This window comes from Ips typographus, linkage group LG6 (genome assembly GCF_016097725.1).
Source record: "Ips typographus isolate SLU linkage group LG6, UJ_Ityp_2.0, whole genome shotgun sequence".
Taxonomy (NCBI): domain Eukaryota; kingdom Metazoa; phylum Arthropoda; class Insecta; order Coleoptera; family Curculionidae; genus Ips; species Ips typographus.
In genome coordinates, this window is record NC_138427.1 from 2,591,203 (window position 1) to 2,617,002 (window position 25,800).

At 32.7% G+C, this 25,800-nt stretch overlaps 1 protein-coding gene across 4 annotated transcripts in view; it reads left to right on the plus strand.

Moving 5' to 3' along the window:
- Window positions 1–25,800, plus strand: part of LOC145730705 (furin-like protease 2) — a 139,199-nt gene that overhangs the window by 48,057 nt on the left and 65,342 nt on the right. For all 4 annotated transcript variants that reach the window (XM_081982056.1, XM_081982057.1, XM_081982055.1 and 1 more), the window contains one exon: window positions 24,549–24,653. In XM_081982056.1, the coding sequence (XP_081838182.1) occupies window positions 24,549–24,653 (105 nt within the window). The remainder of the gene's footprint in view (window positions 1–24,548; window positions 24,654–25,800) is intronic.

The following is a 25,800-nucleotide window of genomic DNA, read 5'->3' on the forward strand; positions in this document are numbered from 1 at the left end:
AGTTTTGGATTAATTGTTCATTTTTAGTTCGAAATAAACTTATTTTTAAGGAACTCATACAAACGGTTCAAGCTAGCAACCCATGGAGATTTTTGGGAAGTCCATATGGCTATCCATCGACATATAAAAGTTTGGACATCCATTCAGGTTCATGTCATTCAAATAGCTGGAAACGAAACAATTCATGAAATACAGAAGCTGTTAGGTTAGGTTAGGTTAGTATTCAATTCCTTGATCAACTCCAAATCATTTGAAAAAAGTGTATACTTATTTTTCTATTTTGACACGCCATATTGAATTTTCACGAATTTAGTGACAGTTAACGTCAAACTGACACAGTGGTGTAACGTATTTCCCAGGAATTTCCCGGATGAGTCAAAAAGTAGTATAAACCCAATTTTTTGTCGTTATTTTAAATTTACAAACAATTAAACGATATCAACCTCTGTATCTATGAAAAGCTTATTTTATTGACTATACATCGCCATATAAAAATGAATGCCTTGTCAGTCAAATATGACAGTTATTGAAGTTCAAACGAAACAGTGCACAAAGATTGAACAAAAACATTTGTAAGGCAAAATGTCAAGAAAATCAACATGATATCATGTCACTACTACACTCTTTCTACGACGACTTGAGTAATGACTTATTCTCACTGGTAGGTAATGGGTGTTATTGTCCTTATCGACCGCTAGCATGGTAATGAATTTGAGTTACGTAATAAGCGATTTTACCACACTAGTGTCACTCTAAAAGTACAATAAAACCATTATTATCACAGCAATGAGGTAAAATCAAAGTAGAGGTGGCACTAATGCACCACTGTACTTCACACACTATAAAAACACTCATACTACTCTAGTAATGTAAATAACTATTTTAAAGCTCTTTTTAAAAGTGTTATTACTATATTAATAGACTGTTTTATAAAGACAGACAACAGATGTTTGAACTAATAAGTTTTAATTAGAGAACAACGTAATCTAATAATTCAAATTTTATCCCGAGCTCAAAATTTCCATTGCAAAGTAAAAGTAATGAACTCCTTGAACTACTTACTAATAATAATTTGCAGTTTAAATGTCAAGAAACAATGGGGGTTGTTCTATATTTGGTTTAATGTTGGAGAACGACGGGATGCAGTAATTGCAGTAATGGATGCGGCTTAACTTCGTTCCCTTGTCTAATTAGGAGTTATGGCGTTGTCCTTTGCTAAATGGCTTAGTCGCAGATAATTTGCGGATAAAACTGGTATTGAAATACCACAACAATGAAGGGGCAAACTTTATAGAAAAAAAAATGATAAAGGGTCACAATCTGATGTGACCATTAAATTTTGGATATTCTATTGTTGATCGTATACAATAGTTACGTAGGTCTTTTGTATTAACGTCTTCGTTTCGTTTATAGTATAAAAAGCCTTTCCGCAAATAACCGGAAAACACAATAGGTCCCGTCCAAAAGAATTGTCCGACTGGACGATACACGTCCACTATTTCTTTTGTTTATCCTTCAATAATTTCTTTATTACTTTCCAAGAATTTCATAAGAGAAACAACATGTTCTTTCAATAGAACAAATTAGGAATGTGTCCAGGTTGTTAGTGGTTACTGTAAATAATGTTCTTATATTTTTAAAAGCAAAATGCAAAAGACAGTAACTTTCAACTATATCCAATTGGTGACATTAAGTTTGCCTCTATCAGAATATCCAGACGAATAAATGTTACTCTAAAAGCGACACAATAGAGCCATTAGAGTCGTTCTGTATATCTTCTTCTCTGTATTTTTCTAAAGAACGATCCGACGGAAAATAAAGTAAAAATAATATAATAGAAAAGCTTACGGCGAAATTGTACGGCTAAAGAGCACTTAGCTTTAACAATGCGAATTTCTATATTAATACTCTTCAAATAAATGCTACACTCCCAGAATATTTCAGATTGTACATTATATTTTTTGTGTCAGTTTATTGTTCTCTCATACGCAGCAAATTCGACAGCGTTATTAAATTGCACTCAAATTTATTAAAATTTACAGAATTGAATAGCAATCTAATTTACTAGCAATACAACATTTTGCAACCAAAACGAAAAAGTTCCGTTTCAGTGGAATACTATACAAAGTTAATATTACCGTTGGAAAAATATGGTTTATTCGGATTTTGATGCTAGCTAGTTATTGTGTAATCGGATTTATGAAATAATCATGAATAACAAAATGTTTATGAATATAATATTGCTTTTTTTACTGAGGTTTTGCACAAAATTCACAAAGCTCAAAAACTAAGACAAATATTGCATTTAACTAAAGTTTTTTGTTCCTACGAGAGCCTTTCAAAACGAACCAGCTCTAATTTAAAATTGATCACGTAGAGGCTCCAACTTATCCAATTATTTCAACCGAAACCCCATCTGGCGTTGTAGGTGTTTATCTGGAAATCCGCTGACGCATCTGTTTACAAAAATTCGTCGTCTATCTCAACAAGTAAAGCAAAAGCTACAAAATGTCAGCCAGATTAGGGTGCCAAAGCGTCCGATGTGGGATTTTCAGGACAATCACGCACTAACCGGACTGACAATATGAAATTAGAGTTTTCCCGGGAACGGGACGATTCCTCTGGGATGTTTCGACGATGTGATTGGAAAACAACCGACCAATTCGGGGAGGATATATTCCAGGCGATGCTTTGTTAACTTCAAAATTATAAGGTCGTGCCTTGTTTACTGTGCTTTTTTTTACAACAAAGGGCTATAAATGATATTACATACCAAAACTGTACTTTAATGAGTACAAAGCTAATGTTATCCTATGATATAAACTGTACAGGGTGTCAAAGAGTATTACTAGGTTTAATTAAATTTTACTGAGAAAAGGCATAAAGTGTGGAAAAGAGTACAGAGATATAGGGTGTCATAGAGTTAGTCACTAAAATTTCTTGTTTATTGTCAAGAGTTGTTCTCTAGTTCTCAGATTAGTTGGAAAGGCCTTATATATAAAAAAAACAATATTTTTTTTTGTGTTATTGGAACAAACAAATAAACAGTGCTCTTGAAAGAAAGTGTGAAAATCCCTTTCAGCTTTACAGGTGTTTTAATAATCAGAGCAGCAAAACCCTATAAATCTTTTCACCTCCGACCGTTTTTACGGTCTTCTCCTTTTATTCAGTGCCATGAAAAAGTCACAATATTTCTCGCCCTACTTGAAACGTGTTTTCACCGCTTAATGTAGGTTTTTTTAACTTCAATAAAAATTTCTCTTTTGACGGCGCTTTGAGTTCTTTTTTCCGCTCAAACTTTTCAAAAGCCGGATTTGATACTTGGGGGGTTGACTAATTTATGAATGCCTTAACTTCGTGTTTATCCTTTCTTGGCCTCGATTTAACAGCATTGCGTTTCCATAATTAATAACAATGTGAACTGAAAATGTGATTTCATTTAAATTAACGGGATCTTTTGACGGGTTGTAAATTTATTCCGGGCAGTTTCGCGCGGAAAATAGAGAGCCAATTTTTCCGGTCCAAACAAAAATACACAGGAAAGGTGAGGTTACACAACCGTGATTATGACGCCACGTCAATCTTCCACGGCTTAGAAAACGAAAAAAAGTCCAAATATATTTATTTTTCTCCTTGGACCCGGCCGGGAGAGGTCGTTAATCAAATGACGTCAGCGATCCCGTCAAAATGTGGATAAACTGCTTTTTTTCGAGGCGGGAAATATTGAGGGTAAATAGTTATGAAATGGAAATGTTTCATCCTCCAGTTCTTTATTATTGTCACTAGTTAGGGAGACATTTTGTTAGAGGGAGTATACTTGGAAAAAAGGAAAACGATAGTTGTTTTTTGATTAAAATTAACTAAATGTGTCAATTTTGATTCAATATTGAGTATAATATTATAATCATCCTGTACAGGGTGGGCCAAATTGGACTTTTTAAATGGGAAGTGTCCTTAATAATAGAGATAGGCAAAAACTCTCCCCGTTTGCCAGATATAGGGTGCTTCTCAGAACTCGTATTTTTTTTCAAAAATTGTCTAGCATCTTCCCCGTGCGTTATGTTCTGAAAATTCATTTCTACATCCCCTTTTTGCGTATAATCCAGCAATGTAAGTGGTTTTTTTTCTATTGAACACGGTTTTTAAGCTACGCACATAAAAATTGTTTTTTTTTTTTTAAATGGAATACCCTGTATGTTATTTCATTTTTGAAAAGATCATAAAATCACCATTCTAATGACATTTAACCGAGGGGCTGATCGCCGAAATAATTTGATGTACACACTCGAAGTATTATGAGGCACTTTCCCATTATTACGAAGCATTAATTTAGACTTAAATTTAGACTAAATTTAATTTACCAAATGGTCAACATTTAAATTACATTTTAAAGTCACGTGACTGTTTTTGACAGGTGTCAGTTGGCTTGGACAGTGTTGCATGCTCTAAAATGGCATAATCAAAGTCACGTGATGTGTCTCTTGCAATTTCAGCTTTTACAACTTCTAAAATAGTCTAAATTTAATTTACCAAATTTTAAACTACATTTTAAAGGTCACGTGGCTAATTTTGACAGAAGTCAAATGGCCTTTACAGTGTTGCAAGAACTTGCAGATTTGCGTTTTCAACCAAGTTTTAACGTCACGTAACATGTATTTTGCAATTTAAGTTTTAACAACTGTCTAAATTTAATTTACCACTTTTCAAAGTTCACCTGACAATGTCAACTGGCCTTTACAATGTTGCAAGCTCAACAATTGAATTATTAAGTCACGTGACGTAGTTCTTACAATTTTTCTACTGTCTAAATTTGAATTACCAATTTTTCAACTGTTTCTTTTAATTGATAAGTGTCTTTATTTGACACGTGTTAACTTGGTTACTATGACAGTTAGAAGATTCTTGCAAACGTCAAAATATAACCCGTAATTTCAGGCAACCGTACAAACAATATTTTTTGTTTGTCAGAATTTGGAAAAACAGTCACCTGACCTTAGAAAATCAATCTGAAGCTTTCGAGACAAGGTCAAATCAAGTGTCAAAAATTTGGTAAAACATTTACGTTGTCACTTAACCTAACCTAAAAAAAAAAACAATTTTAAGCTTTTGGGTCATTACAATTTGGAAAAACAGTCACATAACCTGAGGGAGTCATTTTTATTGAATCATTAATCCTTATGACGTTTTGACAATAGTCAAAAGTCAAGTACAAATTGTAAAAGCAGGCATGCTACTGAATCAAAACTGTCACGTGACCATAAAAAAAAATTATTTTAAGGGTGTCTTTCTTCAAGATTTATCATTATCTCAATACCAGGAGACTTATTACTAAATTTAAGAATGCCACAAATGTGTAAACACTTGAAATTTAAAGAGATTTGGATGTATTTCGAGGCAGTTTGAGGAATTTTAGTCAGTTTTAAGGCATTATCACTATAAGGCATTTTGAGCGATAATAGAAGCAATGTGAGGTATTTTAAAGGCATTTAAAGGTATTTTGTATGCAAAAAGGCATTTTGGTGTACAAAAGACTGTTAACTTGAAAACATTAAAGAACACAAACAACGAACAACGTTTATAACAGACATAAATTTCATCGAAATCAAAAAAAAAATCTAAACAAACATTCGAATTTCCTAATTTGTTGACATCCATTCACAGTAAACAATTCGACCCTGTAAAACTCGTGCTTTTTCCGCAAACTTTTATTCGTTCTCATGCGTCGACAGAGCGCCCGTACCGAACTTTACAAGAAGATTTATTTCGTTGGGGCAAATTTAAACTTTTTAAAAGCTAAAATCTGACACGCCAGCATATCCTTGTAGAAAGTTTAAATGATGTTAAAGAATTATTTGTTTTCCAGACACCCAATTTTTTCATTCACTCTCATACTGCTCCGTAGGTCAGTATCGCGTATAAAAACTGGTTTTAAACTTGAACAGAAACTGGAAGATTCACACTCCATAAAATCAGATTTTATGAATGTGACAAAACCTTTTGCGGATAATAAATATTTTCGCCAACGGTGGAAATTACCGTCTGTTCGAATTAGTGGCATCCGAATTAAAGAACGGCTTTGTAAACCCGTCGAGCTGGCAAACCTGAGCTTGACACAGGAAGTTTTATTTATTTCCATGGGAAGGGAAACCGTTCCGTGTCTAAAACGGAATTTATGCGAAGCACTGGAAAATTTTCTGAATTTTTGATAAACTGACCGATTAAACGACATAAAGACAATTTACGTCCAAAATCTCATATACACTATCTAGTAAAAAAAAACCTCATGAAAGACAAAAACATAAAGATAACTCAGAATGAAAAAAGGGACAGAAAAACGAGTTCCCAGATAACAAATACTTCTATCAGGGGAGAAATGAATGTCTGTTCAAATTAGTCAGTTTCATATTAAGCTACAGCCCTTACCCTCTGTCAGAGACGACATTTATTTATTTTCACGTGTTGAGAAGTTCTTTCTGGTTCTGACCTTTTTTTTTATTTCATATAAAGACAAAAAATTTGAATCTCATTCCAAACCAATGTGATTTTTCAACTTTCCCCAAACTAGACGTCCGCAAGTTATCGGTGGCAAAACTTAAAACTTATTTACGTACCTGAAAAGAAAGTTACAACACTTAGATTTACAGGTAGAGGAAAGTTAAATTTAACGCAAGTCAATATTGAAGTTAGGAAAACTTGCACTTTAGCCATTGAATTAGCAGTTCACAATTATCCAAAGTATGTTTGGAACCCGAAGACCGGGATAATTATCAGTAAACAAAAGAAAGCACTTATTAACATCATTTTTATTCAACCGGTGCCTCTTGCATACATTACACTTTTTAAAGTTTGCCATACATTTCAAAATGCATATGAAAACCCGCGAGAAACGTGCTGAGAATTCATTAAATCTTACCAGATTTACCCACCTAATTCGGTTTGACCCAATTTTTTGTTTAATTATGAGAGCACGTTTTAAATTTAGAGATACGTTAGTTACTCTTTCTTCATGCAGAAATTTTACATTAATGACGTAAATATGTTTTATTTGAGTAAAGAAATTAATTGTTTATTCTCGTTCAGATTTTTCTAAAGGTGTCGAAAAAAAAAGGGAAAAAAGCGATTACCCTTTTTGTTTGAACATGAAATTAAGTGTGGACAAGTGTTTGGATACGTGCAAACATAATAATCTCCTGAAACCGAGGGATAGACAGAAAAAATGTCACTAAATTCTTCGACAAGCTTACGCTTATGTATAGTTTAGAACAAATATCATGAAAATTTTCAGTTATTCTAGTTAATTTGTATGGCTAAAATGTAGAGAATCAGTCAAGATTCATGAAAATTGCTCTAACAAACCGTTTTCAGTCGTTCTAGTCTAATTTTTAAGGCCAAAACTAAAAAGCGTCGTTTAATAAAAACTTTAGATTTAGTTTTTGCGATCATTTCAGCCAATTTTCAAAGTCAAAATATTGAAAAATGGTACAATTTTATGAAAATTGACTTACTGGACAGTCATTGTAGTCAATTGTTGCATTAGTATTCATTTCATGAAAACTGACCGTCCGTCATATTTGCAGTAATTTTAGCCAATTTTCAATTGCTGACTGGTGGGCAAAAGTCTGTTGGAGGTGAGTGCGCATAGTTTGACTATAACGCTGTCAAAACCCGTCTGGTATGACAATCAAAAAAATACTGTAAAAAATCTGTTATTCCGTCTGTCAAAAGTGTCATTCTGAGTGTAAAACTGTCAAATGTTGTCAGGATTATAGTAAAAGAAAATTGTCGAGAACGTCAAAATGTGTCAAATCTCATGATATAATAATACTACCATCTAAATTGGTGATTTTAATTTTGAAACTGTGAAAATTGTCATTTTTTACATTTTATTGAAAATGTAACGCAAAATTTGTCAAATTGACGGAAAAAGTCAAAACGACAACTCACAACAATACTGAAACTGTTAGTTTTCATAAAAATCAACGTTTGAAGGAAAAAAAGTTAAAACCGTATATTTTTTGAATAACGGCAAACGAACCTTAAAAAAAATATATAATATTTGAAATCAGAAAAATGAAATATTCGAATTGAGCAATTAAAATACAGGGTGTCGCATTTAAAATAATCCAAACATAATAATATCAGATTCTACAACTTTGTTAATTTAAACTATGCTGTCAGATCAAAATCAACAGAGATAGCTATTGCGTAAAATATAAATAATCACCCTGTATTTTCATAGGAAAGTAAGGTTAGGTTAGGTTAGGCGTCTTTCTCTCAAAATTTTTCCAAAAAAAAAGAGCTAAAATCTCTTCTAGAGCTAAAAACTCTTGTTGTGCACTAATTATTTTATTCATAGAGATAAAACTATTGCAAATAAACTTCTCTATTAACTTGATATTATTTTTATGTTCAGAGCAGGAAGCTGAATGTCGGCTATTTATTTATATAATTCCTGTTTCATTCAAGTTATTTCATTAAATTTATTGCGGCGGAAAATTTCACTGAAACATAATACAATAGACGGAATACTATATATAGGTGATGCTTTTTATTTGCTAAATTTAGAATTGTTTACCAATTTATAGGGAACGGAAATAGTTAAAATATATACTTTATAATTCTATAGAAATTCAGGCAAATAATTATTTTAGTAACTTTAATTGGTCATTTTTTTAAACTATTTAGTATCGCCCTTTTAATTACATACTTTTAATAAATGACGCAGGAATAAATTAATTTGAAATTGCCAACAATTTAACTATTACGAATTACTGGTAAACTAATTGCATTCCCGGGACAAAATTACTATTCCAATATACGCAAAATCACTTTTGTGCCTCTATTTTGGACTATTAGTAAGAGGCCAATCATTAAAAGCATTATTTTTTATAATTGCAAATTATTGTCTGTTCTTTCATCATGAGGCTGCCACTTACAAAGACTCGTATTTCAATCCTGTATTTCCAAATAGTCTCCCAATTACACCTTTTTTTGTCTGGCAGAGACTAGCGAAACATGATTAAAATGGCAAAAACACAGTTTTAATCGGATCAGTGAGCTTGACGCAGCGCCACACGTCGGAATCCAATAATACGTTTAGGCGCGTTTTGGACAACTTACAAAAAACTGGATGGAATCCGTTTTTTTATTAGGAAATTGAGAACGTCCGGTAGAAAATGATTGATTGTTAGCGATGGGCTTGGTAGGACGATTTCATTTGCTGATGCTCGATTTTCACTGTTTTAATTGATACTTTGATGATCTACAGTTACTGATTGCATATGGTCAGCGTACCAGTTTGATATTCAGGAAACAAATTTCTAGAGACAAGCTGAACGTGATTGAAATACTTTTTTAAAGTGTCTTTAAATTGATTTATCTCTATCAGAAGCTTTTGTTGAAGTTCCTACTTACTTATTCCAGCAAAGATTCAGAAACACATTGACCAGTTTTCTAGTCGATTTCTTTTAAAGCAGTCATTCTAGTGGTAGTTGAAACAATTTAATTTACAATAACAGTAACGCATTCAGTTAGCAGATTACGGTAATAGAGACACGTTCAGATGTGCAACAGCCTTAAGGAATGCGAGGAATTAATTTGGAAGCGGTTGAGATCTGACTGGTTTTCATGACTCGAAGGCCTGAGCAATGCAATTAGCCAAATACACGTCAAATGCCTTTATCTTGTCCCATTAATATGCAGGTGCAACTTCTGTGACTTGTGGGGCAACGGACCAATTTTCGATCTGGTTATTACGGTTAGTAGTTTCGAAAATTGATGTGGGTAAACTGGGATGTAGGGTCGGTGTCAGTATTATTACAGCTCTTTCTTGAAATATGAAAGTTTTACCTTTTTCGCGAGATTTAAAACAAAGTTTGAAATTAGTTTGACCTACATGCTGGACATAAAAACTCTGCAGATAAAATTATGCAATCCGAGGTTTCCTCAAACTGGAATTGTAGTACTATGACAAAAAGGACAAACTTGAATTGTAGGTGTTGAGCGAGTGCAAAGCAAACTAAATTAACAACGTAAATACGCAGGGTAAACAACCAAAAAGCCATCCAACCGAATTAGATCGAAATTGTCGCGTGCATAAGAGCTGATGAAGATAAGATAGTATAGTCGGAATGCTGAACCCATTAACCGGCAAAATAATCCGTGGAGGAAATAAAGGGTACACACTGAACTGCACTAAAAGCACTAGAATCCATTAATGATATGCACGGCACGACACTAAAGCAAATTTCATGTAATTTACTAAGTGATACTGATGATGAGTCGAGCGTGTTGAACGCTAACACGACTAACCACAGTTATTCTAAACCTGCAGCTATTGAGACAGTAATTGCATCAAAGTTTGCTTTAATAATAATTTCTTTTTGATACGATTATTTTATCATTTACTAGACGAACATATAACCCTAATAAACTTAGGGTAACGAAATAATTTCCATAATAAATGGATTCTGAATCAGATAAATAACAGCGACAAGGGCAAAATGCCTTAAAAAGGGTTTAAGCAGATTAACATTCGCTTACAGTTCATCGGTTATCGTGACTCAAAATGTCAGATAAAGTAAACTCGTTTTATCTAATTTGTGGTAATTAACTTGTTTTTGTGTACTGAAAATTTAACAGAATTAAAAATTGACATTCTTGCTATTTTATACATTTTTTTGAAAGATATACATTTTTTAACTGCTTTTTTGTGCTTAATTTACCTAATTTAAGGTCCTTTGGTATAAATATGCACTTTGCTGTGCATTGGAACTCTTTTAGAGCAAACAAAAATTGAAAATTTTGACAAGGTTTGACAAACAAATTTTTCAAAGGTTTTTTTCAAAGTGGTCATTTCACCTAATTTAAGGTCCTTTGGTATAAATATACCTTTTGCTGTGCAGTGGAACCCTTAGAGAGCAAAATAAAAAATTTCCAAATTTGCACTTATTAGACCAAAAATGTAGTTTTTTCAATTTTTGAATGGTTGTAGTTTTTCTATTTGAACTCTAATCAATTTCTCTAAATCGCCATTAGAAAAGGGATCAAAAATACTACAAAATCAGTCAAAACTCGCCTCTCTACCTCTTCATTTTACCGAGATACTGAGTCTCAAAAAGCAGTTAAAAAACCACCCATTCTTTCAATTATTTTGAAAAATTGAAAATTTTAAAGTGCGATTTTTGCAAATATTTTACGGATTTTTGAGCAAAAAAATTACATGCTCGTTGTATAATATACTATTTTGCCACGTCTTAATTTTGCTCTTACTTAAAATACCATATACCTCACTCAAGTTTTGACTTTCTTCTTTTTACACACAATGCATATTATTTCCATAAGCCGGTTGTTCTCCCTTGTCAGGGGACGCTCCAGGGCGTAATTGGGTTGTATTACATTTTCCGCTATATTTTTCCACCAGTTAAATTAAGAGATATTTGATGCATTTTCCCAGTCCTGACTAGAACATGCACTGACAAGGACAGCTCCGAGCAATTTGAATTTGCGCTCTCAATTTTACTGCTAAATTGAACAACAACAGCATTTCGCTCTGCAGTGAGCGGGATTTTAAATTAATTATTATTGCATATAACAGCGTGTATTGACGTGACTTGATTTTGCAGCTGAAAACAATCAAAAAATATAGAATAGTTGAATCGGTGTTACGTTCCAAGTACCTATATAAAAATTGATTTTTTTCCCCTCAAAGAGTCAAAATTATTGTTGATAATAAAAAATTCAAGGCTCTTTTTTCAAACAAAAAACCTTCTCTGGGCTATTTAAAAATAATTTTCCTCATTTGAATATTTATGGAAACAAAACCAGGGGTCATTCCAAATGTGATACCGATTAGATGATAAATCATAAAGTTTCATGCATATTTTTGCAATATTTTATCCTTTCGAACGGATTGATTTATCGATGCCGTCCAGGGGATATTAATAAGTTCGATAAAATGTTGGTCGTTGCAACTTCATATCGGCACTTGAAGACATTTATTATATATTTCACGGTTCAGAACCCTTCAACCGTTCCAATAAATGAATGCCCACCATACATTTTGCAATACTTTCCACTGTTAATAATTTATCGGACGAGCAACGAAGAGGAAATCTTAAAAATTATTAACAACCCATTTTCCATTTCCTATATCTGAACAAAATGAATTTTTCAAGGAGCAAATAAATTGGAAAAGTTCTTTCCGTAGGAAAATACACAAAAACATTTACTATCAGAGGGTGGAACTCAACTAGAATTAGAATGTGGGCAGCTCAGCTGACATGTGAAATATTTTGCCTCCGGATACGGCAAAGGTTCGTTTTATCTTGCTATAAATTATAAAACACAAAAACTTACCGCTTCTGCTTTGTCGGGAATAGTGACTCAAATTTAATTGCTGATATCAGCGTAGAAATATTTTCTGACAGAAACTTTTCCAATTTAAATTTTACCAGGAAATGACAGGAATATCCAATTTTTCTATAAAAATTACATTGCGCATTATTTTGAAGGAGTTAGCTATAAAACTAAGCGTCGGGCACTAGGTATAACAGAATTTCCATAACACAATCATTTCAAAATTGGATTACGGACCCTCGGGGAGCAATTGAGCGTTAGGTCGCATGAATGACGGTAACATAATCCACCTGTTTGCCGATTACCCGCATGCATGAATAGATGATTCAGTTAAACCGGATTAGGTAAATAAAAAAGAAGATTTTAATTAAAAACGCAAGTCAGAATGTTTAATAAACCACTGGCACAAAACGGCGAAAGCATCAATAGGCGCATCCTTATAAAGTGAGCTAACAAAGTCATTGTTTGCCTTAGCTTCCGCTCCAATAATGCTTTTAAAGTAGGGAAACAAGGCTTGAGACAATATTTTGCTCGCTATTTTCATATTGTAACCTTGCACTGCTGAAAGGAAATTCTGAATTAAGGGCACGTTATATTCCCGTTTTCCAATATCAGTAAATTTTCTGCTTCAAAGCGTATACACAGTTTTGTGTTTTGGTATGTGATCTCAAAGCAGTTTGTTGTCAATTGGTATTATTTTCTGTTTGTCACAATAAAGTTGTTTATACTAAAAATTGATCAATCACATAATTTATGCTCACTAAGGATTACCACACATTTTGTACACTGATTCAATTAAATCAATACTATTTTTCTTTTAAACCCTCTAGAAGCTCACAAAGTTCTTATCGCACTACCAATGCCCATTTTGTCGTTCAATTGACTGGGCTGCAATAATGGGGCTATATTTTCCCACTTTCCTGGCGGTATCTTTTAACCATCATCAATCGTCCCCGATAAATCTTTAACAATCTTGATAGTATTTCTGGAATTATAGCTACGTGTTTCACTTAAAGTAAACCTTTTTTTTGTTCTCAAAGCAAATACATATTCATGTCATGGATGATCAAAAAAAATTTACCCCGTTATTCCAATGGAAAGCAGCATTTTTAATATCGCTTGAATAGCTTTTATGTTAATTAAACTTTATAGAACTTAGTCACGAATTTTAACGAAGAATTCGCTACATTAACAGATAATCTACTTTAGCTTTCCTTTTTACCTTGATTTTCATTTTGCAATACCAACTCTGCGTTTACATTTATTTCAATTACACACTGAACAAAGAGAATAAAAAAATATATAAATATGCACGCAGGTCACCGATGAAATCTATTACGATTCGCATTCAAACTGGCATGCAATGTTAAGGTAAAACAATAAATTTCAAATTAAATTTTGCAATTATTCCAACGTGTGCTACAGAACCAATTTCCGATTTGTTTGCGCTTTCAAAATTTTTATGGCTACCGGAAGCTGAAAAGATAAAAATTAGATTACTAATGTCGGATCAAACTAACGGTTGCACATGAGTTTTAATTAACTCTTCAAACAAACAACGTATCAAAATTTAGTGCGTCGCTGTGGAACAATTCAGCTAGTCATTTGATCCAAAAGTACATTATTAAAACAACTACGAATTTGCGTTAAAATAAACACACCGGAACACAGTAAAATATTAGGTCGGGTGCATGACGTACCAGATAATTCTGGATTAATTTGAGTTCAATATCAGGTAATTCATAACCAGCTAATCTGAACAGTTTGGGCATTAGTCACGGTCATAATCTCAATGTAACTAATTGGTCCGTGATAGCTCTCATTGCGGCATTCAGTTTATCTCAGACTCTATCAGCAGTGAGACTAATAATTTTACAAACTACACCTATTTATTTAGATTATATTATTGGGGTTATGTTGATTAATTGGGTTCATATTGGATTTATTGCATTCATTATGGAAAACGTTTTGACCTGACCGATTACACAATTTAAAGTTTTATGATATACACTTTATTATTTAGTAATGTTAATTATCCTGATTTGTAGTATAATTTAGGAAAATAATTTTTTAGTTAAGCTTTCCTTGATTTTTTGTACAAATTTCCAGTCTCAGCTTAACAGAAAAATTCGTTTATGAAAATTGCTGCTTAGAGCAACAACTTTAGCTACTTTATACGTCTATAATGAAGGTTTTGACAGTCGTAATTCGTAATCAGCTATCACATTTATTGCATCTGTCAAAACCCCTCTCATAGAGCTATAAAGTGCTGCCTGGATTGATATTTTGCTTTCACTTGGACAAAATTCAAATTAAGCTACTTTATACGTTTATAATGAAAGTTTTGACAGACAATGTGACTTGGTATTTTATTTGAAATTATTTGACAGCCGTCACATAGACTGCAACTGTCAAAAGCCGGCTCATAGAACTATAAAGTGTGAGCTATTTTGGTATAACTTATTTACGCTACAAAAGTGCATTTTACAGGTTGATGGTTGAAGATTTGACTGTGACGTATTATCAAATTTTAGTTCACATAGCTGTCATATAGAGCTATAAAGTGTTACTTGTATCAACAGTCTGCTACCAATTAGACAAGATTCAAATTTATACGTCTATAACCAAAGTTTTGACACTTGTGATAAGGTGGTCTAGTCAGAATGTGGTTAGAGAGGTTCAAAGTTCTACTTTTTAGGCAGACTTTTATATTTTAGGCAGACTATTAAACTGTTTAAGTGTTTTCTACAAATTCCATTAAAAGTTCCAAGTTTAAATAATTTTTTGCAAACTTTTGTTGTGCACTAAACTTGTGAGCCTTTTCTTCACTTAAATTCTCCTGATAATTTTCCATCTATTCATTAGACCACGTGATATTATTTCCATTTGCAACAAATAATCATTTGACAAAAAAGACTGCTGCATCTTGGATTATTTTTATATCATATTAAATGTTTAATAAAACAAGAAAATCCAATTAACTTGGTTCGTTGTTATCGAACGTTAAGTAATTACTATGAATTCCTGAGTCGATAATCTGAGTTTCAGGCATTCTCCTAAAATCACAGTCGTTCCACATGGAAATCGATTCTAATCTGTCTCAACAGGCCTGGGATTCAGCCTCAACAGACAAAAGGTGGTTTGGTCTAAATTCCACTGCGGGATTTTATTGTTGAGAGCGTCTGGAACGTTGTTCGGTTCAATTTTGCCCAAGTGTGTTTTGATTGTTTTAAAACTAGGAAAATGTACATAAAACAATATTGTTTGAGCGTGGGTCGCACTGGCGGATAACCGTTATGTTTTAATTTTGGCAACCCAACGAAAATTGTTTTACTACCACTAGGCTATAAATACAAATTGATGGCGATGAAAACCAGTTTTGGTTTAAATTACGTTTAACGGTTTTGGAAGAATAAACGTCCCCGCATAAACTGAATAATAGCGGCATATGTTATTTATCAGATGACTTAAATAGGTCATCAGGAAAGGAGAATAGAGGCATCTCGCAGGAAAATGAATCGTCTAAAACAGGAATAGAAAAGCGGTATAATAAAGTAATTTAAAAGATAGCCAGCCAGAGTGAAGCGATTTGAAGACTTTGCAACACATATAAACAGAAATTTATTGAGGCGAATAAAAAGGGAGTTTCCCTTCAAAGTTCGACGATAAATCAACATCTATTGCCTGGAGTTTTTACTGTTAAAATTTTAAAATTTATGTTCGTTGCGAGCATTAAAAACTTTGTTTAACACCGATACTTTTGCGGGGCTAGTTTAATATCAATTTTTGTTCCAGAGCTTAACTTGCAGAAAGGGATCTAGCCTAATTTATTACTTTCGAGGCTGAATATTTCTGAATGTATCGTAATAAACTTTACCACCGAAATAACAACTCTGCGCTTTAAAGAAAAGTTGCAATTTCTTGAGGAACCCCGAGCAACAAGTTAGAATTTATCATTTTTGAAGGAATTGTAGTTGTAAGTCGTAAACTTTTCCATCCCTCGAGACCGAACAAGTTCAAAACTTTATGCGGAATAATTTGGCGCGTTCCCCTATAATGAAGTTTTTACAATAAATAATTCAAGGCGTTTAAAGTTTATTAAAAGATCTTTTCAGCCAAGAAATTAATTTAGGATTTCTATGACAACATTTGTTGTTTGCTTCTCAATTCTGTAAAACAATAATTAACTTTTTCACTACAGATCATAAATTAAAATTTCACGACAAAAACAGCCACTAAAGAATCTCTTCCTTAACAATAACTTTTATTTTAAAGACAAAGCATCGGAAAGTTCCCCTCGGAAACTGTGCACCACGAACAATAAAGTCATCAACCTAATTTTAGTAAGATTTTACAAAGAAATAAGTAACACTTACTTAACTGCAAAGTTCCCAACATCAGCGAAGACGTTTTTGATTTATCGTCGAACTTTTCGAATTCAGTTTCAGCCAGTCCAATAAATTTCTCTTTATGTATGTCGTGTAGTTCTAAGATTGCTTTTAACCGACGCAATCTCCATCGATTTCATTATTATAACCCTGCTCGGTATGCTTTTTGACACGTCGTTTTCGAGCAAGAACAAAGAAATATAAAGTTTTTATACTATAAATTTAGATAAATTTATAACAGAAGAATTTCAGCAATAGCAGGAAATAAATTTTAAAAATTTATTAGTTGTCATGCCTGTTTTTCAGTTTTTAGTTTGAATGAGACTTGCGCTTTCTAGGAACTCGTTTTGTTTTTGAAAAACCTTAAATAGTAAGTCTTTCAAAACATTTTTTTTAACCCCACGAGTATGGGAATAAAGGGTTCACTTCATCGTTATTTATGATTCTTTGCTTTTTCAATTTTTTAATTTTTTTAATTAGTTATTTTCTAATTTTTTAGAGAAATCTATAATTGATTTTGTATGTCACTTACAACAATTTAAAATGTTTATTCTTACTACAAGATCAATATATGTTAAAAGCAATGTTCAGATTTTAGTTTAGTTAAGATAACAAAAACCGAAGATAAAAGTTAAAAAAATATACATAAATCGCAGACTATTAAAATTTGGTATATAACATTCATATAAATATTGAAGTATCTAAATATAATAAAATAAATAAATTCATAAATGTTGAAGTATCTCTGATAACAGAAAAAAAATATACAGGGAGTTCTCTTAATCTTTGGTAATAAAAAAATATTAAATTTAGCGTTTTTGTGCTCAAATTTTGCAGTAAAACTGACTTTTTTAGTGATACAATATGCCAGTAAGGGCTAGTGCTTTTAGTTTTGAATAACTTTATTCCCAAGATTATTTCTATAGAAACGGTGAAATCAGACGCTACTTTGGTCAATTCTGTCATGTCTATAGAAATTATCTTAAGAAAAAATGTATCCGGAGGTAAAAGTACCTGTCCTAAGAATGATTGAAATTGTCTGGCTTAGTATTCAGAGTTGTCATTTAAAATGATGAAATTGCTAAAATTCAGGTTCAAACCTTTATACTTTAAAGTATGAAATTGACAGTTCTAGTACTAAAATTCTACAATAAAAATTACTAAATTCATTATTATAATGTTCATATTTGCCAATAAGAGTGATAAAATTGACTGGCTTAGTACTCAAAGTTATCATTTCAAATGATGAAATTGATAAAATTCAGGTTCAAAGTTAAATTATGAAATTGATTGTCATAGTGTTCGGATTTGCCAGTAATAATAATAAAATTGACAGTTTTAGTGCTAAAATTTGCCAGCAAGAATGATTAAATTGACCGGCTTAGTTCTCAAAGTTATTAATATTTTAAATTATAAAACTAACAGTTTTAGCTCTAAAATTCGACAGTAAAAATTATGAAATTGATTGTTATATAAATTGACAGTTTTAGTGCTAAAATTTTCCAGCAAGAATGATAAAATTGATTGGCTTTTAAATGGTTATTTTAAATGGTAAATTTGATCAAAATTGCTCAAACGATCTGACAGTTATTGCAAGAAAACTGAAATTTGGAAGACTGTACCTTCCTTAGAAAGCGTTTTTCAGAAAAATTACATAATGCTTGTCAACTTTTGATGGTGAATTATCGACATTTAAAAGTGGACCACCCTGTATTCAAGCTAGTCATCAGCCAACGATTTTCATTAATACTTATCTAAACATTTCAAAGTTGCTGAAATAATAATTATAATTTCGAACAACAGTTGTACTTGTATAACTACGTAAAATTTTATAAATCAAATATTATTTCTAATATAAAACTTTTAATTTAGTTGAATTTTAGTAATAAACATTTTTGCCACAAAATTTGAATCTTGCCTTTCTGTGCCGCGTCTAAAAATATGACGTTTCAGCAATATTACCGCCACAACAGGAAAGTAAACCTCCATTATTTTCTCCTTAACGTAGCTGTCTAAACCTGGCAACCGCTCCACCTTTGTAAGAAATATGAATTCTACTAAATATTTCACATATTTCAAAGCAGCAGGCAAACGACGAACATTTGTATTTTCGGGCCGCATGTTTATCACGACTTTGAAGTAGCTCGTTTGTTTAAAAAGACAAATATACTATAATTCTAAATTTTTCCCGACCGAGTTTACGTAAATTATGGTATGAATTCATAATGTATTGTGTCAGTTCCAACAAAGATTTCTTTAAAAGTTGGTCGACTTTATAATGTAACTGTTGCATGGTTCATTCGCTTATTTGCTCTAGGAAATTTCATTTCTCCTCGCAGTTCGTGTGATCTGAAACTCAATTTAACTTTGCCCGGCATAAATATTAATACGATATTACTATACATTTTAGAATATTGCTTATGCGCCGGCAACAGACACTGCAACTATTATTAAGCTTGTACTACTTGCTCGAGAACAGTTCCAAATGTAACCAAGTTCTGTTTCTACGATCATTTCAGATATGCATAATGTGGAACATTTGCATTAGAAACCGCCAACTGACTAAAAGGTAGATACGAGAAGATAACAGAAGAATTAAGTCATCGTTACCTTTTAAACGTGCGATAAATTTAATAAAGGGCCAATTCTGGCCGCAAGTGTCCATTTGGCAACATGTTTGTGGACTGTTTATTGTCTCCTAACACGCAAACAATTGAAAGCTGCTGCGGGGAAAAATGCTTTGGCGGTCTGGAAAACTGGAAAACATGGTTAATTCGGTCGTAAAAGTTCAAATTTATTTTGCTATTTTAACGAAAAATTCTAGTTTCGTGGAATCGAAGCAGTGGAAAATGTTAGTTCGACCTCAACTAAATATTTCTTCTAAATTGTATTATCAAGCATAAATTGTACCATTACGAGCCACAATGTATTTAAACTGAAACCCCAAATTACTGAATAGGAATTATAGATCATACATGTATATCTTATAACACCAATTAGAGCAATTTGCCATTAATGGAGTAATATCCTTATAGGATGGAGCCGTACAATAGTGCAGGCAATAACATTATTCTCTCGAATTAATGTATTTAACAGGCTATAATCAGACTACCCAACATTGGGTGCATCTTCGAGTTTCCACCTGAAATTTTATCCATATACAAGCGTAATTGGATCGCAAGCCAAAAATGAAATGCTGATTACCCAGTGCTTTCCATATCGTAAAAAAAGATAGGTAATTACTAGACCGCGTTCTGATTTGCATATAAATAAAAAATAAGGAACTCGACTTCCTCCACGTAAATCCAGGGGGATTTCGTATAATGGAAAAATGAGGAATAAAAATATATGGTAGAGAATATATGAATAATTTTTTTTAATACTCTCTAGGTATAGAAAACCGTGTTGTTGTATGATTTGACAGTGAAAAAGTATGATTTAACGTATTTCAACTTCATTAAGGATTTAAAGACATGAACTGGGTCACCCTATCACTCAGCATTGGCGATAAATTCGTAAAGCGTTTTAACTATTAAGGAAAATGGTCCTGGTGGAAATAGAGGGAATACAAATTGAGAAGACGGAATATTCACCTTCTGAAATTTAGGGAAATTAATAAGTCAAGACTGCCGCTGACCTACAAAATAAATTATTCAATAGACGTTGCAAATAGTTGTGACCCCAGATCTGTAAAACCATTATTATTTCTTTAAGATTTACTCTCCAATTAGTTTTTCGGATAAAAGTAAATAAAATATTCAGAGCTTTGTGGTTTCCAGAAATAACGAAGTAAAACATTTTATCGATCAACTTTTGTATGGAAATATACAAGAGACCTTTTTTAAAATTGTCCCTTTTTGTGCGGATACTTAGCACTCGATCTCTTGAACTGATGATATGTGACCCTTTTCGCTGCAGGAAAGGTTTCCCGTCGAAATTCCTCTTTGTGCCTTACAACCCATAAATTGCTCGGTATGTTTGGGGTGTACAAGAGTGCTGATATTCGAGTGTTATTGTTGGAAATTTTAAGTTTTCCAAAGTGTATTCTTTTTTCGCCGTTTCTGTTTGCCTAGCCGTTAAAAGGAATTAAGTTGTTGCTCGCTAGACGTTAACTTCATTTGTCTTCATTAGGGTGGATGTAGTTGTTTTGCAGGATTTTCGCAGTAAAGGTCATTATCTTCACAGCAATATATTATATTGCAGTGCTTTTTCCTACTAGACGAAGTGGAATTAGTTTTGTCAGACAAATCCTTTTATTTATTTCCAAGATTTAAAATGTAGGATCACTTTTGCTGGTTTATTATGATTCTCTAGTTTATGTCACTGATCTTTTTCTTCTTTTAAGCTTTCTAGCAAAAAATTAGGAAATTAGCGTGGCTTAAGAAGTATTTCTCTTTAATCTCGACACCTAGAAAATTTATAGTGCATTTGCAATTCTTATGCGAACCTCAGAACGCCCAGTCCCGTCTGATTTCCAATTCTGTTCGGGCCTCTTGGGATTTGCGTATACTTTTTTGTTTGCATATAAAATTCCAATCGTTATTCTGGTTTCAAATATACTGCGTGAGGGTCTCTTGGCGAAGATTTTTTTACTTACCTTTGTCAGGCTCCCCCGGGGCCATTTTATTTAGGTGCCTTAAACGTTCTTTCCTTTTTTTTCCTATATCACCTTCTTTGCTGACAAATTGAATTTTATTACATAAGAAATACTTCGCGGTGTTCATGGTGGGCCATTATAAATTTTGTCCATCGTTTGTCTCTGTTATGTTTTGCTTTAAGGGTGCAAATCTTTTTTTAAACTCCCCTCGAAGGTGGTTAATCATTTCAGCTTTAAGATTTTATATCACAGTGTATTTTACTGTATTACCGGTTTTTTTATGTTTTCATGGTGAGATTTAGAGTCAAAATAGGATGACAATTCAATACGATATTTTAGGATTACAACAAATTTTGAATCCAAATTTTCAGTATTAATAAACATTAATTAGTGTAAAACTCGCAGCCCTCATCAGTTTAATAATTCATTTGTTTTAAATATGTTTTGTTTATTAATTCTGATATTATTCAACTTCTCTAGTAGTTTAGAGTCAAAAACTCTGGCTCTCATATTTTTGTAGTGTCATCACATGTTTAAATGACACATTGGTTACTCAAAAAAAAAAAATTAGACAAAAGTTAATAAACTCTGGTTACTAGCGGTAACAACAAATAACTTGAAAGCGACTAACCTTCAACATAAACAACAAATTAAGTAGTATTATTTACTTCCGAAAACGTGAGGTATCATCGTAAAACTATATTAGTAGTTGAAGGCGGTAATCGAATTATAAGGGTTCGGTTGGGCGAAACTTTAGAACTGGTTCAGTCGATTTAGTTGCTCTATAACTATTGCTCCCGAAGTAATGCGGAAAGTTTCATTTGAAGGACCTCCGATCGGGCGTTTTGTGCGAAACAGTTTCCTGTTATTCGTTTCCAATAATTACGAAAGCTACGGCAAGAAACCTTAGTGAATAATTACTGTGTCCTGACACTAAAAACAGCCCCTTAAAAGAAAAATGTCTTCGTATTAATCTTGTCCATTAATCTTGGCAAAATTGAACTAGGTGGGACGTGTGGTAGTCCATCTTTGTAGCAAAAATAACGGAAAACTTGTGCACACCTGCTCTTTGTTACCCTGCTAATACATTGCCTCTTTTTTTAGTCGGGAAATCCCTGAGGAAATAACGCTTTGTTTACCTGGTCGTTATTGATCCAGTGCATGCAAGTGTCCAAGTTCTTGCGGTTGATATATTGGATTACAGTCTTTTGGGAATGTGACATTTTGATTTACAAATTTCAGTTTTCAACTGCAAAGAAACAGACAGTTCTTCTGTTACATCTGAGAATATTGCAACTCAAAAATGCACTTAATACTAACAATTTAATAGAGTCTTATAAATTGTTTTTGCCTGGAATTAAAACAAGAAATATGTTACATTAGTTTCACATTTTTACGTTTAAATTGTGAACCATCAAAATTTAGCTTCAGAAATAAAAGGTGAGTTAATTTAATGAAATTTTTTTGCATGCATTACATCTGATATTCCAATTTGTAACGCTATAATTTCGCATTAAGAATAAATTAAATGTCCAACATTTGTTGCCGGTTCTAGTAATTAGGAAACATGATTTACGAAATGGTCTATATTTACGAATCGAAATACTGATTTATTTTGCATTATGAGTAATTTATTTATATTTATGTTGGCAAAATGTGAACCAATTAACGCAAATAATTAATGTTTTATATAACATTAATTTAAAGCCAAAAACTCCAGAATTTTATTACATGCAAGTCTATAATGTGGCGTTGTAACTAACATTTGAAATTCAATTCAATAAAATTTCTACATTTAACCAGGTTTTCCAATTAGATGGAGAAATTATCACCTACAGGCGGGTTTCCATCCAATCCCGTAATTAAAGATCGATTACTAAATTTAGTTTTAGATGCCTAAATTGATTCTAACGTAACGTTGAACTATTTAAAATTCTCTAAGGGCGTCGAAGTTCTAAAACCTCTAAAAGTCCCGTTTCTAGTTTTAAACCCAAGTTTCGGAAGGAGATATACTTAATTGTTTCTTGAGCACTTGGAGGCTCCTTTTGAATCCTCCAAACTTTTGCAATTAGGCCGATCGCTCATCACTTCCTATTTGATTTTTGTATAAGTTGGAATTCTCAGTAATCATTAGTAATTGTGAAAAGCCAAAACGTATAAAATCCGTTTCCGGAATACCTAAGTGAAATCCATATGAAAATATAATGGAAATCCAGTCAAGGGAAAATTTTGCGGACTAATCAAAAGTTAATCCCTATCAACTGCTATAAATAATAAGGGTATCGTTTTATAATGTATGACCCTTGGCGGGCAAAAGTTGAACCAACTGATGGGTAAAACGTACACTTACTTAACAAAATTACCTGCAGCCTAATTAAAATTTAATTAATAAAAATCAGTTTCGAACGTTATTCTGCGAGAAAGTTTCCAACAGGCGGAAACTCCTGCTTTCAATATTGAATACGCCAGGGAATGGTCCGAAGTTTGGTAATTTCGTCAGTCTTTTATCGTTTTCGGTTTTCCGGATTTTCGTTCAGGAATCCATTAAGTATCGTTGGTAATATATCCACTCAGCTTTTCTGTCACCTATGTAATGAATTTTAAGCCAGTTTGTTCTCAAACGTTTCAAACGTTCCAAGAAGTTTGATGTAAAATTACTAATAGTTGATTCCACCAATGTATTTTTAAGTTTGCTTAGTTAAGTTTTGTTTTAACTATGACAATTGGTAGCTAAACTGTCACATTCTAACTGTACTGTGGCTTAGCTGAGCTTAAAAGTATACACGAGCATATTTTACCCTAGTTGGAACAGGACTTTAGCCACTCCTTACGTGACAATATTTTTTTTAAGCTGTAAACACTGTCACGTTTTTTAAAGTGGTGTTCGGTTATTCCTCGCTAGACCAAGCCGAATTAATGTAAAGTTACATTGCAGAGAAGAAAACAATTGACAAAAGTAGGTGTATTAAATTAGATACAAATTTACAATTCTTCTTCTGTGGAATGATATAATTTTGTGGTGTCATTATACGTAGAAAAATGTCAATTTACTGAAAATTGCGTTTGTAAGAACATTAGTACGGTTTATTTTTACTTTACTACTATTTACTTTTTAATACGTAACAAACCTTACCATTTGTACATGTTTGAAGTAAATTTTCTCATATTTTTTAAATAGAAGTTTCATATTAACTTTTTACTTACAGATTGGAAGTTTGAAGGGCTTCTACTTATTTGAACATCAACGAGTTCGAAAACGTTCCATAGAGGCTAATACCATAATCCATGAGACCCTTAGCGCTGAGCCAGAGGTAAGTTCTTGCAAATGTTAATTAAATTAGTAACTTTTACCTCTAATTACTAGCCAATAATTAACCAAACTTGGTAAATCAATAAGCATCTAGAGACTAGGTGTTAATCAACAACTAAAATTAGAAGAACAGTTTGAATATGCAAATTGAACGAACATTGAAATCCAGCAGTTAACCAAACTTATTTTTGAAATATAGCAACAGATTGTAGCATACCACCGTAAACCAGTAAAGTGGAAATTTGAATTTAAAATATCTCAGTAAACAAAAAGACCGTGGAAGTTTGGAAATTTCCCGGCACCTATTCTGAAATTATAATTATCGTTATTCGCAATAAAGCAGAAGGCTTCAAAAGAAAGGATTATAAACGTGGAGTATCAGGGACAAAAACGTAATCGCATTTCCAACGTAAAGCACATCGAAACTCTTCTCCAGAATACAACAAAGAATACTCATTATAAAAACTCACGGCCGGCATTAGTTTCAGTCAAAGGTAGGTTTAATGCACAAAAGATTATTCTAATTACAGACGGCTTTGTTCTTCATTCTTTATACCATTTAGATGAGGAACAATCATCATAAAACGCTCGCTCTCAAATTTAGGTAGCAACTGGATTTAAAACCTTCACAATTTAGATATTCCTTCTTTAGTAGCGGTTAGTACGGATCTGGAAATCATTTCCATTTTTGGGCAACTATTATTCTAAACCGAAACATTCTAAAGTTGGAGCGACATAAAGCCGAGGCCTAAATTTGGTAGAAATCTGTTCCCCTGACGAATTTCCATAAAGTCACCAGAATGGTGTTTTAGGGTGTAAACGGTTTTCGAAACATTTCATCCTAAACCGAAGTTCACACCGCACCATTTTCCTATTGTAGTTTGGCTGACCCACTTTATTAAAAGTTGCTTTATTTATTCGTAAAGTTTAATAAGCGACGGAAAACTCAACTCGAGTGTATTTCCCACACGTGTATTAAAAGTTACTTAGCACTTGCTTTTTCTGTTTAAATTTGAATTAACAGCATGGAAATTTCGAAACCGACCAAACATAAAGTTTTATTTCCTCGCCATTTTTCGCTGATCTAGGAAAAATCGTATTTCGAGCGTTGGAAAAAGTTTGATTTCGTTCGGCTACGGCTTGTAAGA